The sequence below is a fragment of the Myotis davidii genome, unplaced genomic scaffold (genome assembly GCF_000327345.1).
Source record: "Myotis davidii unplaced genomic scaffold, ASM32734v1 scaffold571, whole genome shotgun sequence".
Taxonomy (NCBI): Eukaryota; Metazoa; Chordata; class Mammalia; order Chiroptera; family Vespertilionidae; genus Myotis; species Myotis davidii.
In genome coordinates this window covers 1,443,319-1,466,906 of record NW_006283136.1, presented here as the reverse complement: position 1 = coordinate 1,466,906, position 23,588 = coordinate 1,443,319, and the positions used below count along the sequence as shown (strand labels likewise).

The window sequence follows — 23,588 nt, the reverse complement described above, 5'->3', positions numbered from 1 at the left end:
TATTTATTTGTGGGTTACAGTCCATAACTATCATTTAAAAAATACACACACACACACATACACACACACACACATACACACACACACACATACACACACACACACATACACACACACACACATACACACACACACACATACACACACACACACATACACACACACACACATACACACACACACACATACACACACACACACATACACACACACACACATACACACACACACACATACACACACACACACATACACACACACACACATACACACACACACACATACACACACACACACATACACACACACACACATACACACACACACACATACACACACACACACATACACACACACACACATACACACACACACACATACACACACACACACATACACACACACACACATACACACACACACACATACACACACACACACATACACACACACACACATACACACACACACACATACACACACACACACATACACACACACACACATACAGTAGAGGCCCGGTGCGTGGGTGGGGGCTGGCTGCTTTGCCCTGAAGGGTGTCCTGGATCAGGGTGGGGGTCCCCACCGGGGTGCCTGGCCAGCCTGGATGAGGGGATGATGGCTGTTTGCAGCTGGTCCCCCAGCCTTCAGGATGGGGGTCCCCACTAGGGTGCCTGGTCAGTCTGGGTGAGGGGCTGAGGGCTGTTTTCAGGACGACTGAAGCTCCCAACCACTCCTTTTTTCTTTTCTTTGTGTTTAATTCTGGGCCAGCTTTAGCTCTGAGGCTTGGCCCCAGCTCTGAGGCCTGAGCTGCTGAAAGTAGGGATCTGGTTTGTTTAGGTTCTATAATCAAAACTCTGTATCAGCTCCAGCTCTGAGATCCCGGCTCGCTGAAAGCTGATTTCTGGGGTTTTGTTTAGCTTCTATATTTGTTACACTGTTCAAACTTCAGGCTCAGAGGCCGGCAAGGCAGGTGGGGAACGTTGGAGTCCTCCGTCACTGAAGCAAGCAAGCCTCATGTTAGTTTCAAGCTGCCTGGCTGCCGGCCGCCATCTTGGCTGGCAGTTAATTTGCCTATCACCCTGATTAGCCAATGGGAAGGGTAGCAGTCGTATGCTAATTACCATGTTTCTCTTTTATTAGATAGGACTAGAAGCCCATCACAGGAAGATTCCTGCAAGAATAGGGCTGCGGCTGGAGCGAAGCAGAGAAGGGAGCGAAACCCACCTAGGCGGGCTTTGCTCCCACCTCCACCGCCCTGCTTGCTTCTCTGCAGCTTCGCTCCCTTCTGCAGTCCTTGGCTTCCTTCTACATTGTCTTTAGTCTTTGCTCGGCGCCTGCGTATGCAAATTAACCACCATCTTTGTTGGGTTAATTTGCATGCTCATCTGATTGGCTGGTGGGCATAGCGGAGTGACACCAATTTGCATGTTTCTCTTTTATTAGTGTAGATAGATAGATACTTATTGATTACAGAGAGGGAGGGAGAGGGAGAGATATAGAAACATCAATGATGAAAGAGAATCATTGATTGGCTGACTCCTGCACGCACCATACTGGGGATCGAGCCTGCAACCTGGGCATGTGCCCCGACCGGGAATCAAACTGAGACCTCTTGGTTCATCGGTCAGTGCTCAACCACTGAGTCACACCAGCCAGGCCTCATTACTATCATTTTATATTCAGTTGCTCAGTGTGTGTTTTTTGGCCATTGTGAGTCTCTTAAAGTTGGCTCCTGTGTCCTTTTGACATATCTCATAAATTTTTGAGCACTTGTATACTTTCTGGCACTACAATAATAATCCAGATTTATCTTATACTTCCTCTACCCCAGCTCTGGAATCAGCCATTTCTTTTAAGTGTAGAGTAATATTTAGAAACCAAGATCTGGGTGCTAGAGGTGCTCATTGCTACTGAGATGCTATTGCTTCTAGACTCTCTAAGTAGAGAGAGCTAGGAAATAAATATATGTGTGTGCACACTTATAGATATTTTTGTGTGTGTGTGTGTGCGTATCACCATCAGTTCATACAAATACCTCTGGTTTCTGTCTGTCACTACGGATTCAAAGCTATCTCACTTTGTCTCTCTCATTACTTGTAACTTCACCAACAGTGAAACCTAGCTCTAGTTACCTACAACATATGTACTTACTTGATTAATTTTAAAATAATGACAAAGCAGTTTCAGAATTTCATCCCTCTGTGAAAAACAAATTCAATAACTAAAGTATAGTATTTGTATAGTTCTTTTGTTTCTCATCTTACAAAGTTAATGTTTTCCAAATTTACTTTTGGCTAATTCCTTTCATTCTGGTTATGTTGATTATTTGTAATACAGTTAGGTTCATTTATTATTGTTTGTATTTCAATTTGGATTTACTGTACAGTAAACCCTCAATTTTGTGGACCTCAATTTAATGGACTTCCCAGAAAGTAAAACATTGGTTATCTGCAAAGGTAGGAGAAGGGGTCTTAGGGTTTGTTTTTTATTCAGACTTTGAACCAGTTCTTCATTTTTCCACTCCCCTCATACTCTGATAGGTATTATTGCTTTCAATTCTTAAGCCTTTCTGAGATCCTATAGCTTGCCTTTTGGCTTCCGCTATTGCTGGCTTAGTTTCTGCTCTTTTGGCCTGCTATGTCTGTTAATACTCATTCATCTGCTTTCTTCTTTCAAAAATAGTATTGCTCTCATCTCGTTTTTCATTTTCTTTGTCCTTGAGAGTTTTTACCTTTTTAAAACCCATGTTTGTCATCTTAGTGGGATTTAGAGAGGGAACTGAGGTAAACGTGTGTTTAGTCCCTGCATATTGGGAAATGATTCTTGAAACTTAGTTTATTTATTTATTTATTTATTTTTAAAATATATTTTATTGATTTTTTGCAGAGAGGAAGGGAGAGGGATAGAGAGTTAAAAACATCGATGAGAGAGAAACATCGATCAGCTGCCTCCTGCACACCCCACTGGGGATGTGCTTGCAACCAAGGTACATGCCCTTGACCAGAATCGAACCCAGGACCCTTCAGTCCGCAGGCCGACGCTCCATCCACTGAGCCAAACCAGTTAGGGCGAAACTTAGTTTATTGTGGGCAGGTATAGCAAACAGAGTCATGTTAGAGTATGCATGACTTTCTTCTCAACTTTCACTGTGGGGAATTCCTAGAATTCCTTGATCATATAGGATTTCATTATGTCTGATAGTCTAGTTCAGCGGTTCTCAACTTGTGAGTCGTGACCCCTTTGGCTGTTGAACGACCCTTTCACAGGGGTCACCTAAGACCATCCTGCATATCAGATATTTACATTATGATTCATAACAGTAACAACATTACAGTTAGGAAGTAGCAACGAAAATAATTTTATGGTTGGGTAACAACATGAGGAACTGTATTTAAAGGGCCAGAAGTTTGAGAACCACTGGTCTAGTTGAACTTTATACGCTCTCTTTATTCAGTTTTCTAATATATATTCCTGTGAATATATCTTTATGATCTATATTGATTTAAAGACTTTTTTACTGATTTTTAGAGAGAGGAAGGGAGAGGTAGAGAGAGAGCAAAACATTGATGTGAGAGCAGCACATCAATCAACTGCCTCCTGCATGCCCTCTACCTGGGATCAAGCTCACAACCTGGGCATGTGCCATGACCTGGAATCGAACCAGCAACCTTTCAGTGCACAGGATGACACCCAATCAAGCCACACTGGCCAGGGCTTGACCTAAATTTTTTTTATTGATTTTTTCAGAGAGAAGAAGGGAAAGACAGAGAGAATCATCAATTTGTTAGTCTACATATTCATGCAGTCATTGGCTGACTTTGTATGTGTCCTGACTAGGGATTGAACCTGCAGCATTGGTGTATCTGGATGATGCTCTAACCAACCAAGCTACCTGGCCAGGGCTCTTTATGACCTAATTTTTAGGGTGGAAATGTAACTTTTCTTTTTCTTCTTTACAGCTACATCCAGATCTCATTATGCATCAGAAAGATGAAAAAACAGAGGAAAATTCTATGGAGAAAAGGAATCCACTTAGCCTTTTCTGAGAAATGGAATACTGGGTTTGGAGGTTTTAAGAAGTTCTACTTTCATCAGCACTTGTGCATTCTGAAAGCAAAGTTGGGAAGGCCAGTTACTTGGAGCAGGCAGTTGAGGCATTTCCAGTGCAGAGAGAAGGCCCTTCAAATCCAGCAAACTTGGATCCAGGATGAACCGCTTTTTGCTAAGACAAAGTCGAATGTGGCTGCTGAAAATGTTAGTACTCTGTCCTCTAAAGTGAAAAGAAACAGCACTAAACACTTAGTTTCCTCCTCAAGGACCCTCCTGAAACTCCAAGCAGAGAATTTGCTGTCAGCAAAGAACTCTGACCATGAGTACCACGGAGAGAAAAATCTCTTGCAGGCAGTTGCTGACTTACCAGCAAATAGTGTTTTAGATCAGGCTATTGGTCACAGACCTAGGACGGAGCTGCAACCTTCTGACTTTCCCATGAAGTTCAATGGGGAGAGCCAAAGTTCAGGTGAGAGTGGCACAGTTGTGGTCACCTTGAGCAACCACAAGAGAAAGCGCTTTTGTTATGGCTGCTACCGAGGGCTGGAGCACCACAGGAATAGGGGACCTCTGACTCCAAAAAAGTTTCAACTTAACCAACATAGAAGAATAAAAGTATCTCCTCTTATGATGTATGAGAAATTATCCATGATTAGATTTCGGTACAGGATTCTCAGATCCCAGCACTTCAGAACAAAAAGCAAAGTTTGCAAGCTAAAAAAAGCCCAGCAAAGCTGGGTGCAGGTCACTGGGGACCGTCAAGAGACCCTTAGGGAGAACGGTGAGGGTGGCAGTTGTAGCCCATTCCCTTCCCCAGAACTTAAAGACCCTTCTTGTCGTCATCAACCACACTTCCCAGGTATGGACAGCAGTGCTGTGATGAAGGAAAAGAACTCTCATGTGCCTGATGGCTGCACTAAAGGAAGCCCTTTCTTGGGCAAGGAGCTTAGTTTAGCTGAAGCATTCCCTGACCAACAGAATGGCAGTGCCACATACACCTGGGACCAGTCACCCTCTTCCCCTCCTAAGTGGGAGTTTCCAGAGCTAATTCATGACATCCCCTTACCAGAGCATCATTCTAGTAATGTGTTTATCTCAGAAACCGAAAGAGAAAATATGACTCCTGGTCAGGAAAATCGGACAAGTACTGTCAATGACGACACGGTAAAATTGTCAGTGTCTGGGGCAGATCAATCTGTAAGTAATGTAGATGGGCCTATGTCCGAAGAGACTGTTCAGAAAGAGAGCTCATACCAGATGGATGAGGATGGATCTCTCAAACAGAACATTCTTAGTTCTAAGTTGCTGGACCACCCTTACTGTAAAAGTCCGCTGGAGGCTCCTCTGATGTGCAGTGGAGTCACACTAGAAAATCAAGTGGGAGATGGGAAGAACAGTCAAAAAGCATCTCCAGTGGATGATGAACAGCTGTCAATCTGCCTTTCTGGTATGCACTCTTCCTTTATTCTCCCTCAACCTCCAGCCCACACTTGCTGTCCATTATCCTTTCTAGGATGGTGTTTTTCCCTTCCACACATGGATTTCCCTTTAAACAATTAGACATTCTTCTCGACATTTGTTTTTTATATTGCTTTATTATGTCGATGTCCCATAGTTTATTTAATTCTTGATTGATGGACACTTGTGGTGCTTACAGTTGTTTTCTTCTATCAACAATGGTGCAGTGAAACTACTTCTTTATAATTATGCAAGTGTTTCTGTAAGTGAAATTCCTAGTAGTAGATTGATGCTGGAAGAATACATTTAAAATTTTAAGAGAATTGTTAAATTAGCGTTCAAAAAGCTGAACCAGTTTACACTTGTTAAACTTTGTCAGTCTTACAGATCATGAGAGTTTTCACTTTAATGTTCAGTTTTTATTTTTTATCAAACATTTTTTAATACTATTGAATTTCTTGGGGTGACATTGGTTAATAAAATTATATAGGCTTCAGGGGTACAATTCTGTAATACCCCTGGGGTACGTCATCAGGGGCATATCATCTGTATATTGTATTGTGTGTTTACCACCCCGTCGTTATTTGCGTTTTTTAGTTTAAAGTTTGAACATTTTTGTCTATATTTGTTGGCCATTTTTTGTTTGTATATAACTTTTCTTTGCCTATTTTTCTATTGGGTTATTTATATTTTATTTATTTAATTACAAGAAGCTCTTATGTACCAGGCAGTGTGATAGTTCTAAGAATGTAGCATTAAATATTCTGTGAGGGTAGGATACACTGATTCTTACCTTCATAGACCTTATCATCATTCTAGTTTTAAAGATGTTAAATTTTAATTATAAATATTATAAGAGTTTAGCCAAACCGGTTTGTGGATAGCGCGTCGGCCTGCGGACTGAGGGGTCCCAGGTTCGATTCCGGTCAGGGGCGTGTACCTTGGTTGCAGGCACATCCCCAGTGGGGGGTGTGCAGGAGGCAGCTGGTCAATGTTTCTCTCTCATCAATGTTTCTAACTCTCTGTCCCTCTCCCTTCCTCTCTGTAAAAAATCAATAAAATAAAATAAGTGCTTCATCACACTATTTCTATAAAAAAAGAAAAAAAGAAAAAAAAGAGTAAGTTTTTCTCTCCCAAAAGATGAAAGCCTCGACTTTGTATATGATATATTTGCTTAACAGAAATTGTCAGTTCTTTCATAGTAAAATATATCTGTCTTTATGGCCTCAAGTTACTGTGTCATGTTTTAAAGCCTAATTGTTAAAATCTACCCCACAAAATCAGTTGGCATAAACATTTTTGGAAGACACTATGGTAGTATCAATTTTTGACCCATTCCCCTTATTGCAATTTATCCAAGATCTAAAAGAGTACAAATATATTTGTATGGGGACATTACTTAAGACAACAAATGTTTCTATGGAAGTAAAAGTTATGGCACATCCAAGCAATAGTATACTATGAAGCTGTTAAGGAATAAATTTTACCTGTATTTTGATACTGAAAGCTGTTTATATAAAGTGAAAAAGCAAGTTGTAAAATGATGCCATTTTGTTAAATGATACATATGGACATATGTAGGGTAAGTATATGTATATATGTGTCCACATATGTATAAGACATATCTTGACAGATATATCAAATTTTTATAAATGGCTTTTTCTGGGGAGTTAGGAGAGTTACTTCTTGGTGGTCTGAACACTTTGTTTGCCCAACAATTAAATCTGTATAAAAAGTTCCCAGACACACATGCAAAAAACCTCTTCAAAGTACAGAGTCCTAGCAAATCTTTAAAAACCTATTTATGTCATTTATACTGTCTAGAAGAAAGACAAATTTCCCTACCGTGAGGTTAGCAGAACCATGATACGCAAATCTAAAATAGTTAATATTTACCCACAAATACCAAATTAATTTATACATATAGATGTAGCACTTCCAAAAACAATAGATACATTGAATATGGCATATAGTAAAACTGTAGCATGATGTGAGGAAGTAGGAACTTTTATAGAATTTACATTTATTCACATTAGTGATCTGTATTGTAATGCATGAAAAGTATGTTAAAAACACATGTGTCTCTCCATACCCAAAACTAGGAGGAGAGTTTGGTAAATCAGAAACTGAGAAACTCCCAAAAGGCAAAAAGTGGAGGGAAGGCCCAGAGCATAGCCCAGCAGCAGAAGGAAGATTAGTGTAGGAAAACGATGCATTCAAGTGAGTCCCATTTCTGGAAGATGGAGGTAGAGAGGAAAGAGGAGACCTATGATAAAAGACTGAGTAGCGGAATCTCAGCAAAAGTATCTCTCCCTGTGTGCCACACAGCAGCAAGGAGGATATCTGCTGTCAAGCTGAAATCCTTGCCCCCTTGACATACGACATTGATATTCTAACCAGAGATTGATGGGGAGAGAGGACATTCCCCCTGCTCCAATACTGTAACACTTGGCAAGAATGAGGAACAGTCATTTCCAGAAGAACAGTTTTTGGAGTTCTTAGCATCTGCACCACATTGAAAATAGTTCAAGGCAGAGCAACATCTACTGCCCATCATAGCCCTCCCTCCACCCTTCAAGTTACCCAAGTAGACATGAGCCCAGAATCTATCACCAAACATCCGAAGAAAGCCAACACAATGAAAGATAGAATTAACAAATAAAAGAACTAAACCTGAGTAATCAGGATTAATAGAGCCATTAGAATAAGGCTCAATATAGGCTAGTCAGTATAGTAGATGCTCCTCCCTTCACTGACTTCTATAGCATTGGACAATTAAATCCCATGGTATGCTGAATGCTGCCTCTTTTCTAATATAACTGTACATTATGCTCATTGCAGTGGGCTTACATATTTATCAACAGCTGTACTTACTTCAGTATACTTACTGCTTCATAATTTTATTCGTTAGTTTAAATGAAATAGTGTAAAGAGAAAGTTACTCTCTTCAAAACCAAGTTGGGTGCTTTGCAATGACAGCTGTGAGTTGCTGAAAAAAATTAATACTGAGTTTTGCTGGTACAAGATAACTTGTTTTTAATATATTTTATTGATTTTTTACAGAGAGGAAGGGAGAGAGAGAGAGTTAGAAACACCGATGAGAGAGAAACATCGATCAGCTGCCTCCTGCACATCTACTGGGGATGTGCCCATAACCCAGGTACATGTCCTTGACTGGAATCGGACCTGGGACCTTTCAGTCCGCAGGTCGAGGCTCTATCCACTGAGCCAAACCGGTTTCTGCAGCAAGATAACCTTATAAAAGTATGTTTTTATTGATTTTTTTAGAAAGAGGGGGGATAAAGATAGAAACACGATGAGATAGAAACCATGTATACTTTTAAAAGACTTGAGGGAAGATAAGAAAATCTAGGGTTCTGTATTCAGATTAGCTACTGTTTTGGAAGGAAAGAAATAGATTCCTATGTCAACATTCTAGAATAGATGGATTAAAAATTTAATTAAGAACAAGTAAATACATAAAAAACTTGTACACAATGTTCATAGCATCATTATTCATAATAGTCAAGAAGTGGAAACAACCTAAATGTTTATTAACTGATGAATGGATAAATAGAATTTGGTATATCTACACAGTGGATTATTGTGTCATAAATAGAAATGGAATACTGATATACAGTATGTTTCAGTGTGGATGAACCTTGAAAATGTGCTAAGTGAAAGATGCCAAACAAAAAGGCCACATATTGTAGGATTCTATTGATTTGACACGTCCAGAATAGGCAAATATGTGGAGATAAAAAGTAGATTAATGTTTGCCAGGGGCTAGGGAGAGAAGAATGAGGAGTGACTACTAACAAGTTTCTCTGTGGGGTAATGCAAATGTTCTGGAATTCAGTGATAATGGTTGCACAATTCTGAATATATAAAATCATTGAATTGTTCAGTTTAAGAGGTTGAATTTTGTGGTGTGTGAATCATAGTTCAATAAAACTTAAAAAATAAGCACAAAAGACCATTTTAATAATAAGCATCATGGGAAACTCAAGCAATAAAAATATATCAATCTAACTTCATAAAGATTAAAAACTTGTATATGTATATAACAAAACTCTTAAGTGAAAAGTTAAAGTTTTAGACATGCAGTTGTCCTTTGATCCAGAAATTTGACTGTTCTAGCAACCAATAGAACAATGATATGTCAAAGGTTTTAATTACTTAGAGAACTAAAAATTAACTTAAATGGACATCAGTAGGAAATTGGTTAAAATCTGGCATATCCATGTAATGGACTACTAGGTTGTTTTGAATTGACTTAGGTAAAAACATGTATTGAAGGAAAAAGAGCAGATTCAAGAAGAGTAAATAGTCCTAACCGGTTTGGCTCAGTGGAGAGCATTGGCCTGTGTACTGAAAGGTCCCAGGTTCGATTCCGATCAAGGGCATGTACCTGGGTTGCGGGCACATCCCCAGTAGGAGGTGTGCAGGAGGCAGCTGATCAATGTTTCTCTCTCATCGATGTTTCTAACTCTCCCTCTCCCTTCTCCTCTGTAAAGTATCAATAAAAAAATATTAAAAAAAGAGTATGAAATAAGCCAGTCAGAGAAAGATAAATACCACATGATCTCACTCATTTGTGGATTATAGAGAACAACATAGACTGATGAAAAGGGACAGACCCAAAGACTGAGAAACAGCGATTAGGCTATCAATCCCCAGAAGGAAAGTAGGGGAGGGCGGGGGTAAGGGGAAGAGATCAACCGAAGGACTTGTATACATGTATATAAGCCAAACCAATGGACATGGACAACAGGGGGAATGGGAGCATGAGTGTGGTGGGGGAGGGGGAGGTTGGGGATTAATGGGGGGGATGAGGACACATTTGTAATACCTTAATAAAAAAACAAACAAACAAAAAAACCTGAAAAAACCCAAAAAAACAACAAAAAAGTAAATATAGTGTACTATTTGCATGTTTAAGAAAAACATGTTCATAAGGGTGTAAAGTTCTAAAGTAATTACAGGGTAATTGCCACTTTATTTTAAAATGTGTATGGTCACATGTTAGAAAAAAACCCTTAAAATTGAAGCTTTTTCCTGTTTCAATACTATAAAAATATTCGTTCCTATTTTCTTCTAGACTATTAATGTGTTATTTTTACATTTAGCCATTTGGAAAAAAGATGGATCCCTACCTCATTCTTTTTTTAAAAAAAATATATTTTATTGATTCTTTACAGAGAGGAAGGGAGAGGGATAGAGAGTTAGAAACATCGATGAGAGAGAAACCGATCAGCTGCCTCCTTCACACTCCCCACTGGGTATATTCCTGCAACCAAGGTACATGCCCTTGACCGGAATCGAACCTGGGACCCCTGAGCCTGCAGGCTGATGCTCTATCCACTGAGCCAAACCAGTTAGGGCCCTCATTCTTTACACCAAGATGAATTCCAACTGTGAATAAAATAATTGGTCACTGGTTCTATTTAGTACCATTTATTGATTGATTCATCTTTTCCCCAGGGTCATGAGATGCCACCTGCCACTGGGTCTGTTTCTGTGCTAGCACTATTCTGCTTTAATTGCTAGTTAGTTGACTAGGCTCTCTGTTTCTTCTCTTGACCCTTATTCACTGCTCCCTTTTATTTTATTTTATTTATTTATTTTTTTAATTTATTTTTTTAATTTTTATTTTTATTATTTTTTTAAAAATATATTTTATTGATTTTTTTACAGAGAGGAAGGGAGAGGGATAGAGAGTTAGAAACATAGATGAGAGAGAAACATCGATCAGCTGCCTCTTGCACACCTCCTACTGGGGATGTCCACTGAGCCAAACCAGTTAGGGCTAATTTATTTTTTTTAAAAGTTTATTGATTTTTTACAGAGAGGAACACAGAGTTAGAAACATCAATGAGAGAGAAACATCAATCAGCTGCCTCCTGCACACCCCCTACTGGGGTTGTGCCCGCAACCAAGGTACATGCCCTTGACCGGAATCGAACCTGGGACCCTTCACTCCTCAGGCCAACGCTCTGTCCACTAAGCCAAACCGGTTAGGGCACACTGCTCCCTTTTAATCCTTAAAAGTTTATAGGAATTTCTCACATTTTTGTCTCAAGAGGAATTTTTTTTTAATTAAAAAAAAACATGGCTTTTAATTGGTATTGTATTACATTTATAGATTAATTTAGGGAAAGTTGCATTGATTACAGTATTTGTGTTTTCCTGTCTAAAAATAAAAAATTATTCCATTTATTGACCTATGTGTCCCTTATAGAATTTTATAATGCTTTTTACTTAGATTTTGCTCAATCCTTAAGTTTATCCTTATATTTCATTATTAAAACATTTTTTAATTGAATTTAATGGGGTGATATTGATTAACAAACTTACATAAGTTTCAGGCATATACAGTACATCAATACCTTCCTTTTGATTTCTGGCATGTGTATTTGTTGGAGAACCATGTGGCTGCATTGCTTATGTGCATAACACAATCAACCTTTTTCCACTTTTAGGATGGGATGCTGTTTCAAGAAAAAACTGTCCAATTTAACTTCTAAAATAATACCTCAGGGCCCTGACCGGTTTGGCTCAGCGGATAGAGCGTCGGCCTGCGGACTCAAGGGTCCCAGGTTCGATTCTGGTCAAGGGCATGTACCTTGGTTGCAGGCACATCCCCAGTGGGAAGTGTGCAGGAGGCAGCTGATCGATGTTCCTCTCTCATCGATGTTTCTCTCTATCCCTCTCCCTTCCTCTCTGTAAAAAATCAATAAAATATATTTAAAAAAAAATAATACCTCAGGTTTTATTTTTTAAATTATTACCTTTTGTACTTGTGGGGTGGACTATAATCTGAACTGTAGTTTTTTTGTTATTTTGTTTTTTCCTAACATTTTTTCCCTTTGCTTCTTGGTCACATTGAAATTTTAGTACTTTTAAAAATATATATATATTATTGATTTTTTACAGAGAGGAAGGGAGAGGAATAGAGAGCTAGAAACATTGATGAGAGAGAAACATCAATCAGCTGCCTCCTGCACACCCCCTCCTGGGAATGTGCCTGCAACCAAGGTACATGCCCTTGACTGGAATCGAACCTGGGACCCTTCAGTCCACAGGCCGATGCTCTATCCACTGAGCCAAACCGGTCAGGGCGAGCCTGCTTTCTTATTTGAGAAGTTTCAATTAAGGTTGCTGGGCCTAAACTGTAATCTTTTGTTATTAGAATTATTTTTATACTAGAGGCCCTGTGCACAAGATTTTTATACTAGAGGTCCCTCAGCCTGGCCTGTGCCCTCTGGGACCCCTCAGTGGATGTCCAACTGCTGGCTTAGGATGTCCACTAAGCTGGCAGTCAGACATCCCTCTCACAGTCCAGGGCTCTCACAGTCCACGACCCCTCGTTCCTTACCGCCTGCCTGCAGTAGAGGCTCCCGCCACTGCTGCTGGGCTTGCCAGCCGAGCCCGGCTTTTAGCTGAGCTGCTCTCCCCCTGTGGGAGCACACTGACCATCAGGGGGCAGTTCCTGTGTTGAGCGTCTGCCCCTTGGTGGTCAGTGCACGTCATAGTGACTGGTTGTTCTGCCGTTTGGTCGATTTGCATATTATGCTTTTAGTATATGGGATAAAATGTCTCCCTTAAATGCAGTTTCTCAGATGTTGGGATTCTTTATTTTCTGTTTTGGGCCCATTCTCCCTTGTATATGCAAGGCTATAGAGAGCTAGAAACACTGGTGAGAGAGAAACATCGATCAGCTGCATAACTATATCTTATAGTTATGACATAGTAAATGTTGTAGGTAAATATATGCTCTGTTCCTTCTTAGAAGCCCCAAATCTCTATCTCGTACTCTGATTAATCTGGATCATGGGATTTCCTATTTTTTCCTCTTCCATATGCCTAAAGCCTAGATCAGGACCAGGTATAAGCAAACAACTCTTTGCTGTTTACTATACCTTGACCTTTGTTCTTGTCTTAAGCCTTTCCAATTGGGAGCCACTCCGATGAGAGATTAACGAGAAGAAAAATGGGGTTTTCACACCCTTTTTTTGCCCCTTCCCTATACAAAACACTCCATTTCCAAGACAGTCACTTTGTTGTGGTCCTTCCTGTTCATTTTGTGTCGATGTGTAGCAGAGGCCATTCTTAAAGTTAGAAAGGGAGCTGAGTAAAATAAATGTCTATTGTCCTTATTTTTCCCATGTTAACCCAGTGGACTGAACTGTCAGACTGATGGTCAGCGAGGCTGTTGCCTTCCCCATTCAGCATCAGTGAATAGCACAAGTCACGCCTGCACTTTTGTGAGCCTCTCAGCCTTTCTTCAGCTTCTTTGTGTTTACTTAGAATAATGTCCTGGTTTTATTTCCTAGGGCCTTTTTAGGTATATTCAGTGGGTCATTTTGGAAGCCATTAAAATGCATATACATGTTACCTAAATTGACCTGAAGACGATTCTCTATTCTGGCCAAGAAGTCATCCTTAATTCTGTTTCCCTTCTTAAAATATGCTACTTGCTGTTATTCAGTTAAGCTTACCTCATAGTGTTTTTCAGATTATAATAATGCTATCAAATTGTATATTTAAAATGCCTTCGAATTTGTCCCTTTTTTGGAGATGAGAAATTACACACCTTTACCAAATGATACTTTGACAGCAGTCTCAACAATTCATTCCCTCTAATTGTGATTTAAATATATGTATCATATTTATATTATATTTGTTATATTTAACGTGTGTGTGTGTGCGTGTGTGTGTTTATTGATTTTTAGAGAGGAAGGAGTAGAGAGAGAGAGAGAGAAACATCGATCAGCTGCCTCTTGCTAGCCCCTTATTGGGGATCGAGCCTGAAACCCAGGCATGTGCCCTGCATGACCAGGAATTGAACCAAGGATCTCTGGGTGTGTGGGATGATGTTCAACCAACTGAGCCGCACTGGCCAGGGCTCTAATTGTGATTTTTTTAAAAATATTCCTTCAGTTACCAAATGTGATAGTAATTACCTGATTAAGGTAATTACTTAAGTACCTGATTAAGTAAAGGGCTTAATCAGGTAATTAATCAGGTAATTAAGCCCTTTACTAGTATATTTCACTCTTTCAGAGAGAGGATTCTACTGCAAGGTTAAACTACTAAAAGATGTCTGTCTTTAGTTTTAGCTAGCCATTTCCTAACAGTGCGTTGCTAGCTTAGAAATCCAATGTGAAATGTCTTAGAACATTTCTCTATGTGGAGAGGGTCTGATTCATTTTATTTTTTTCACAAAACATAACTTTTAAAAGATTTTGTTGCCCTAGCTAGTTTGGCTCAGTGGATAGAGCATCAGCCTGCGGACCAAAGGGTCCTGGGTTCAATTCCCGTCAAGGGCATCTACCTTGGTTGCAGGCTCTTGCCCAGCCCAGGCCCCGGTCAAGACTCATGCAAGAGGCAACCAATTGGTGTGTTTTTCTCACATTGATGTTTCTGTCTGTCTTTCCCGCTCTCTTTCATGCTCCCTAAAAATCAATGGAAAAATATCCTCAGGTGAGGCTTAATAAACAAACACTCTCTTCTGCCAGCATCAACCTATATGAATCCGGAGGTCACTGTTCTATTACCCATCCGGGCACATACCCAAGCGTGCAGGAGGAAGCCGATCAATGAGTCTCATCATTGATGTTTCTGTCTCTTTCTCTCTCTCTCTCTCTTCATCTCTGAAATCAATAAAAAAAAAAAATTTTAAAAGATTTTGTTGTTGTTAATCTTCACCCCGAGGGGGTAGGTGGGGAGAGAGAGAGAGAGAGAGAAAGAGAGACATCTAGGTGAGAGATAAATTGATAGCTTGCCTCCTGCACTTACCTGCAACCCAGGTATGTGCCCTTGACCAGGAATTAAACCCTCAACCCTTTGGTGCATGGGCTGATGCTCTAACCAATAAGACACACCAGCCAGGGCAAAGATTTTTTGATAGTATGATATATGTAGTGCTATAGGTTAAATATAGGTTAAGTATTGGGAGAATGACTGCTGAAAATGGTTTTTCCACCTTAATCTTTCTTTCTTTATTTAAGGATTCCTAGATGAGGTTATGAAGAAGTATGGCAGTTTGGTTCCACTCAGTGAAAAAGATGTCCTTGGAAGATTAAAAGATGTCTTTAATGAAGACTTTTCTAATAGGTTTGTCAGTGATGCTTAAGTTAAGCCCTTGACAATAAAATTTAGCATATATGACTTTTTTCTTGATTAGAAAAAGATACTTAGCAATAAATTGAGTAGAACTCTTGTTTTTAATCTTCTATTTCAAAATCTTTCTGTTTCAGAAAACCATTTATCAATAGGGAAATAACAAACTATCGGGCCAGACATCAAAAATGCAACTTCCGTGTCTTCTACAATAAGCACATGCTAGATATGGATGATCTGGCGACACTGGATGGTCAGAATTGGCTGAATGACCAGGTTAGTGTATTGTAGGTTCTTATCATGGAAAAGTTGCAGAGGATGTTGGACAACAAAATATAATTAATTAACTTCTGGGTTGGCCTCACAGTTATCTTTTGGAATCAAGGATTCTTTATTCCTTACTGAAGTGACTCATTCTCTAAGCCCACTATCCAAAAGGTTTGATTACTGTTAGCAGTATCAATATGTTATTCATTCTGAGTGGGATGCTCTAAATTGTATAGGGTTAGTAAGCTGGTTTTATGTTGGCTTCTTTATAGGTCATTAATATGTACGGTGAGCTGATAATGGATGCAGTCCCAGACAAAGTAAGTGAAAACTTACTCTTCTTTAGGAGCAAGAGTCCTTGTATATTAAAAAGTGTTGTTTTTAAAAAACAAACACTTTATATAATTATTTGATATCACGTGGTTTTTTTTTAAAGGATTAATTTTGTCTTGATCAGGTGCTAGGTTTGGGCATACATTCTACAAAATCACTACTGCATAAGAAAGTCATGATGCTGGTGTTTTCCTGCTTATTTGTTTCAAAGTAGATATGGTTGTTGGTATCTTTTTTTTTTTTTAATCCTCACCACAGAGGATATTTTTCCAGTGATTTTTAGGGTAAGTAGAAGAGAGAGGGAAAGACAGAGAGAAATATTGATGTGAGAGAAACACACAGATTAATTGCCTCCTGCAGGGCCTGACCAGGGCCCAGGCCAGGGAGGAGCCTGCAACCAAGGTACATGCCCTTGACTGGAATCAAACCTAGGGCCCTTCAGTCCACAGGCCGATGCTCTATCCACTGAGCCAAACTGGTTAGGGCTGGTTGTTGATTTCTTGAGAAGGCTTTTTCTTAGTGGAAGATGCACAAAAGGGACTATTTGCTTTAAGCTTTAAAAATTAACTTAGTTTTACTATCTTTTAAAAAGTGGTAAAGTAGTATTCAGCTTCACTTTATTTTGGATTAATCTTTGATACTCAATTCAAATACAAACTAAATTATAAAATGCCCTTAAGAGCTTTGTTACATATTAAAACTATTCTTAAAATGTAATATATTAATTTCTTTCTGAATACTCAAATTGTTTAGTGAGCAGCCTTTGATTTCAATAAGCAAAACTTTTTGAAGTACTTTATAAACTTTTGTAAGTCTGATAGTTTAAACAGGTAATGTAATGAATCTCAGATTGCAACACTATTTATGAATATAGACAAAATGTAATAACTTTCCACTTAAAATCACAAATATGTTATGTATTTTAAATTGGAATCATAAAGCCAATTTGTCAGATTGCATCCCAGATTCTGATGCATACAAAGTTTGAGACTCACTGCTCTGGAAATAGCTACTCTAAGCTCTTTTAAAAACCAATATCTTAAGCTACATGGTTCTCAAAATATATGTGCATCAGAATCCTCTGAAAAGTTTATAAAACCGGATTGCTGAGCCTCAACCTCAGAGTTTGTGCTTCAGTAGGGTTAGGGTAGAGCCTCAGAATATACATTTTGGCAAGTTCCCAGGTGATGCTGATACTGCTTGTGTTCTGGTGACCACATCCTGAGAACCTCAAAAGGAAGAGAACAATTTTATCATTTCAAGTGAGTCAAAGTTATTGAGGAAACACTTAAGCCCACAATTGCTTACTATCTCAGGTGGGCTGATACTAATTTAGAAGCCAGAGCTTTGAAGTCATGTGTGCAGGACATGATGCTCCATATGACTAGAATAATTCTTTCAGTGCTAGAAATGATTAAGCTATGGCCTTTTTATAGTTGTTATGATAACAAGAATTTCCAAATTCACATTCTTCATATGAGGTTAGTTTTGTAATCCATATCCTTTTAGTTCAAGGTAATTATTACCTCATTCTTTCATAGCCTCTTTTAACTTTATCACCTGATTTGGAGAAATCTGTCAGGTTGCTTGTCTACTTGATTGGATTCAGGTAATCTGTTTACTGATCATTCCAGTTCTAACTATAGACCACAGCTGTAAGGTCATTCTAATAAAAACTTGGAATAGAATCTTATGAGAACCATGCAATGTATTTTTTATATTTTGGTTATTATTTTAAAGAAGAAAATTCCCCTCACCTTTTTGTTCATCTTATATTTAAGGATTTTTAAATTTCCTTTTTTTTTTTAGTTAAACCTGGGCATAATCTAATATAATCTGGGTGCTTGTATTTGATGTCTCTTCTAGGTTCACTTCTTCAACAGCTTTTTTCATAGACAGCTGGTAACCAAAGGATATAATGGAGTAAAAAGATGGACTAAAAAGGTATTCTCTTTATTCTAAATTTGAAATGTAGATGATAATCCACTTTGAGTGGAAGTATAAGAGCTTTATTACCAATGTGATGTTAATTAGAAACAGACTTTAATGTGAAAGTTTTTTATTGTTTCTTTTAAATCTTGTTCAAAAGATAAGATGCTAGTAAAATTGAGCCTATCCACTTGATTGGAATGTGCTATAACAAAGCACTGGGCAGAAAGTTAATGGTTTGTACTACTATTAGCTTAATGTACAACTTGGACAAGACAGTTTGGGCTATAGATTGCTTATTTATCAAAATGATAAATCAGAGTAATCCCTAAAATCACTTTCAATCTTTTTTGAAATATATATTTTTTTATTGATTTCAGAGAAGAAGGGAGAGGGTTAGATAGAAACATCAATGATGAGAATCATTGATCAGCTGCCTCCTGCATACTTCCTGCTGGGCATCAAGCCAGCAACCCTGGCATGTGCCCTGACTGGGAATCGAACTGGCAACCTTTTGATGCAAGGTACGACATCTGACCAACTGAGTCACACTGACCACGGCTATTTTTTGATATTTTGACAAAATTACCAGCAAGTTCAAATTTTATAGTCATAAGCCTAGAGCAACAATTTTCAACTTTTTCATCTCATGGCGCACATAAACTAATTACTAAAATTCTGTAGCACACGAAAGAATGTTATATTTTTTGCTGATCTGATTTTAAAAATAACTATAATTTTGATTCATTAACACCAGATGGCTATTGCCGTGTTGGCTGTTGTCATTTTTTTATTTGACAATCTAGGGGAAAAGAAGTCAGTGCTCTGACTAGTAGGTATTGCATGTTTTAAAAATTCTTGTAGCACACGAATTGAAAATAGCTGGTCTAGCCCTGACTGGTTTGGCTCAGTGGATAGAGTGTCGGCCTGTAGACTGAAGGGTCCCAGGTTTGATTCCGGTCAAGGGCATGTACCTTGGTTGTGGGCACATCCCCAGTGGGGAGTGTGCAGGAGGCAGCTGATCGATGTATCTCTCTTGTCGATGTTTCTAACTCTCTATCCCTCTCCCTTCCTCTCTGTAAAAAAATCAATAAAATGTATTTTTTTAAAAAAGAAAAGAAAATAGCTGGTCTAGAGATACTATAACTTTTTACTTTTTGTTGTTGTTGTTAATCCTCACACGAGGATATTTTTCCATTCATTTTTAGAGAGAGTGGGAGGGAGAGAGAGCGGGAGAGAGACATCAATGTGAGAGAGACATCAATTGGTTGCCTCCTGCACATGCTCTGACCTGGCCTTGGATCAGGCCTACAACCCAGATACTTGCCCTTGACCAGGAATCGAACCCAGACCCTTTGGTGCTTGGGTCGATGCTCTAAACACTGAGCAACCAGCCAGGGCATATAACTTTTTACTTTTTATACTCTGAATGGGTTAGAGAAATTAAGAGTAAATCTTAAGAGTAGATGGAAATAACTTTTTGCAAAGTACAAAAATACCTGATTGAACATTACTATTCAAGGCATCATTAGTAGTGCCAACATATATGAAATATAGTTGAAGAGTGCAAGTCTGAGGAAATAGATATAATGAATTCAGAAATCAGACCTGGGTTCAGATCATAGTTTAGCCACTTAACTAGTTGTAAGACCTTGGGCAAATTACTTAATTAAAAAGAAAATTTATTGATTAATTTGAGAGAGAAACATTGGTTTGTTGTTCCACCTATTTATGCATTCATTCATTCATTGATTCTTATATTTGTCCTGACTGGGCTCGAACCCGCAACCCTGGTGTATCAGGATGATGCTTTAACCAACAGAGCTACCCAGCCAGAGTAAATTACTTAATTTTTATAAGCTTCAGTTTCCTTATCTGTAAAAAAAGAATATGAATAGTATTTACCTTGTTGTGACATAATGCATGTAAACCACTAGGTACATGGTAAACACACAGATAGTCATTATCTATAATAATAAAAGGGTAATATGCTAATTAGACCGGACGTCATTCCAGATATCTTTCCTGACGAAGCCGGAGCGGGAGGGAAGCCAGCCCGGTTTCCGAGTGCCTGCGGGCAGCCCCGAGGGAAGCTGGCCCGGGTCCCGGGTGCCTGCCGGCAGCTGGAGAAGGGAAGCCTGGGTTCTGGGTACTGGAGGGAAGCCAGTGCTGGCACCTGGGGGAAAGAAGGCCTACTCTTGCACAAATTTTTGTGCATCAGGCCTTTATAATAATAAAAGTGTAATATGCTAATTAGACTGGACAGCCAAAAGGCCTTCTGGACGTCATTCCAGACAAACTTCTGGACAAAGCCGTGGCGGCGGGGGCCAAGGCAGAGGCAGTTAGGGGTGGGCAGGCAGGCAGAGTGGTTAGGGGTGATCAGGCAGATAGGCAAGTGGTTAGGGGCGATCAGGCAGGCAGGCAGAGTAGTTAGGGCCGATCAGGCAGGCAGGCGAGTGGTTAAGGGCGATTAGGCAGGCAGGATATTTTTTCCATTCATTTTTAGAGAGAGTAGGAGGGCGGGAGAGAGAGTGAAGTGGATCTGATCCAGAGATGTAGGGCCTTGAATCTGTGTTTTGAAATTTACCCATAATGTATAGGCATCTATAGAAGGGTTTTAGGTGGGACATCATCCAGTTTGTAGTCTAGCAGCACTGATGAATATGAATGAATGTGGGAGCAAAGTTAATGTCGGTAGAACAGCAGGCCATTGCAGATTGATGGTATTGTTTTTAAAATACATTTTTATTGATTTCAGAGAGGAAGGGAAAGGGAGAGAGATAGAAACATCAATGATGAGAGAGAATCATTGATCAAATGATTCTCTGGGGATTGAACCTGCAACCCACGCATGTGCTCTTGACCAGAATCGAACCTGGGACCCTTTGATCCGCAGGCCGATGCTCTATCCACTGAGTCAAAGCAGCTAGGGCTTGATGGTACTTTGGGATAGAATAGTAGCAGGAGAGACAGGAGATGTACACAAATATGAGTGTGAGCTAGGAAGTAAAATTAACAGGATTTGGTGATGGATTTGGTGGAGGAGAAGGAAATGTGAAAGATGACTTCCAAGTGTGTGGCGTATACCACCGGAATGGGCTGTGGTGGTGTTTACATTAGAAAAAATTGAGGACAATTAATAGGGGATTGGTCAAATAAATAATATACATCCATTTAATAGGATGCTACTTAACCAGGAAAAGTTATATAGATAAGAAAAATGATCATATGTAATGTGGAATAGAGAAAGGTTATAAATAGCATGATAAAATACCCTGGAGATATTGTGGGTTCAATTCCAGACCACTGCAATAAAGTGAATATCATGATAAAGTGATTCACACTAATTTTGGGGTATCCCCGTGCCTGTAAAAGTTATGTTCACATTATACTGTAGTCTGTTAAGTGTACAATAGCATATGTCTAAGAAAACAGTACATGCCTTAATTAGAAAACACTTTATTGTTAAAAAATGCTAACCAGGCCTGTTGGGAAATGGCACCAATAGACTTGCTTAAGGCAAGGTTGCCACAAGCCTTCATTTTTTTTTTGTTTGTTTTTTTAAATATATTTTATTTATTTTTTACAGAGAGGAAGGGAGAGGGATAGAGAGTTAGAAACATCGATGAGAGAGAAACATCGATCAACTGCTTCCTGCACACCCCCTATGGGGGATGTGCCCGCAATGAAGGTACATGTCCTTGACCAGAATCGAACCTGGGACTCTTCAGTCCGCTGGCTGACGCTCTATCCGCGGAGCCAAACTGGTCAGGGCATAAGCCTTCAATTTGCAAAAAATGCAATATCTGCAAAGCACAGTAAAGTGAAGAGCAATAAAATGAAGTGTGCCTGTACACTCATGGAAAAATAAACATGAGAGAAAAGGACTAAAATCAAGTATGCAAGTCATTTCATTAAATAGAATGAATTAAATTATTCTGTCTTCTGGATCCTTTCAGATTGGATTAAGTCACAAAATTCATTTATATGCTGTATATAAGAAATAAAACAATATGAAAAAGAAAGGTTGAAAATAAAGCAACAGTTAAAGAGGTAGAAGGCAAATGCAAATCAGAAGAAGGAAGTCACACACACATAAAAAAGAACTAGCAGTATTAACATTTGAGGTAGAATTTAAGGTGAAAAGTAAACTATGATAATTTCAATATATAGAAACGTAAAGATTGATAAAATAATGATAGCGGGAGACCTCTCTCATAGTTGGACAAATCTAACAGATTAAAAAAAGATCATAAATAAAATGAATACAACCAATATATTTGGTTTAATAGATATATACTAGATCTTTATACCCCTCAAAAAGAAAATTTACATTTATTCCTTTAAGAAACTTTTGTAAAAATTGATTGTATACTTGGCAACAAAGTACATCTATATATATTTTTTAATATATTACCATAAATGGTAAGGTTTCTTTTTCTTTTCTTTTTTTCCTTGTGGTTGAATAACATTCCAGTGTGTGTATATGTGTGTGAGTGTATCACATCTTCTTTATGATGGACATCTAGGTTGCTTCCATATTTTACCTATTATTAGTAATGCGGCAGTGAACATAGGTGTGCATATGTCTTTTTTAATTAGTGTTTTCAATTTCTTTAGATAAATTCCCATAAGTGGAATTGTTGGACCACATGGTGGTTCTGTTTTTAAATGCTTGAGGAATCTCCATACTGTTTTCTATAGTGACTGTACCAGATTACAATCCCCCCAACAGTGCACTAGGGTTCCCTTTTATCTAAATCCTGATCAACATTTAGTCTTTTCTTTTTTACTTTATTAAAATACTGAGTTTAGCCCTAGCTGGTTTAGCTTAGTGCATCGGCCTACAGACTGAAGGGTCCCGGGTTCAGTTCTGGTCAAGGCCACACGCCTGGGTTGCTGGCTTGATCCCCAGTAGGGGATGTGCAGGAGGCAGCCGATCAATGATTCTCTCTCATCATTGATGTTTCTATCTCTCTGTCCCTCTCTTTTCCTCTATGAAATCAATAAAAATATATTAAAAAAATAAAATACTGAGTTTATTTCATGTGTATATTTTTGTCCCCCCACCATTTCCATTTGTCTGACCTTCACTACTACTATGTCCTATTGCAGTGATGGTGAACCTATGACACGCGTGTCAGAGGTGACACGCGAACTCATTTTTTTGGTTGATTTTTCTTTGTTAAATGGCATTTAAATATATAAAATAAATATCAAAAATATAAATCTTTGTTTTACTATGGTTGCAAATATCAATAAATTTCTATATCTGACACGGCACCAGAGTTAAGTTAGGGTTTTTCAAAACGTTGACATGCTGAGCTCAAAAGGTTCGCCATCACTGCCCTATTGTAACATTTCATTCATAGTTGAAACCAAGCAAAGGGTGGAGTTTCACTTTAAAACAAATCAGGCAATTT

At 38.8% G+C, this 23,588-nt stretch overlaps 1 protein-coding gene across 2 annotated transcripts in view; it reads left to right on the top strand.

Moving 5' to 3' along the window:
• Positions 1-3,965: 3,965 nt before the first annotated feature.
• SENP5 (SUMO1/sentrin specific peptidase 5) overlaps positions 3,966-23,588 on the top strand; it is a 35,758-nt gene continuing 16,135 nt past the window's right edge. The window contains exons 1-5 of one of the 2 annotated variants that reach the window (XM_006753398.1): positions 3,966-5,500; positions 15,525-15,630; positions 15,774-15,912; positions 16,176-16,223; positions 18,103-18,180. In XM_006753398.1, the coding sequence (XP_006753461.1) occupies positions 3,994-5,500; positions 15,525-15,630; positions 15,774-15,912; positions 16,176-16,223; positions 18,103-18,180 (1,878 nt within the window). In that variant the 5' untranslated portion in view covers positions 3,966-3,993. Of the gene's footprint in view, positions 5,501-11,990; positions 12,052-15,524; positions 15,631-15,773; positions 15,913-16,175; positions 16,224-18,102; positions 18,181-23,588 lie in introns of those variants that run through there. The other variant, XM_015562468.1, reaches the window with a different exon arrangement.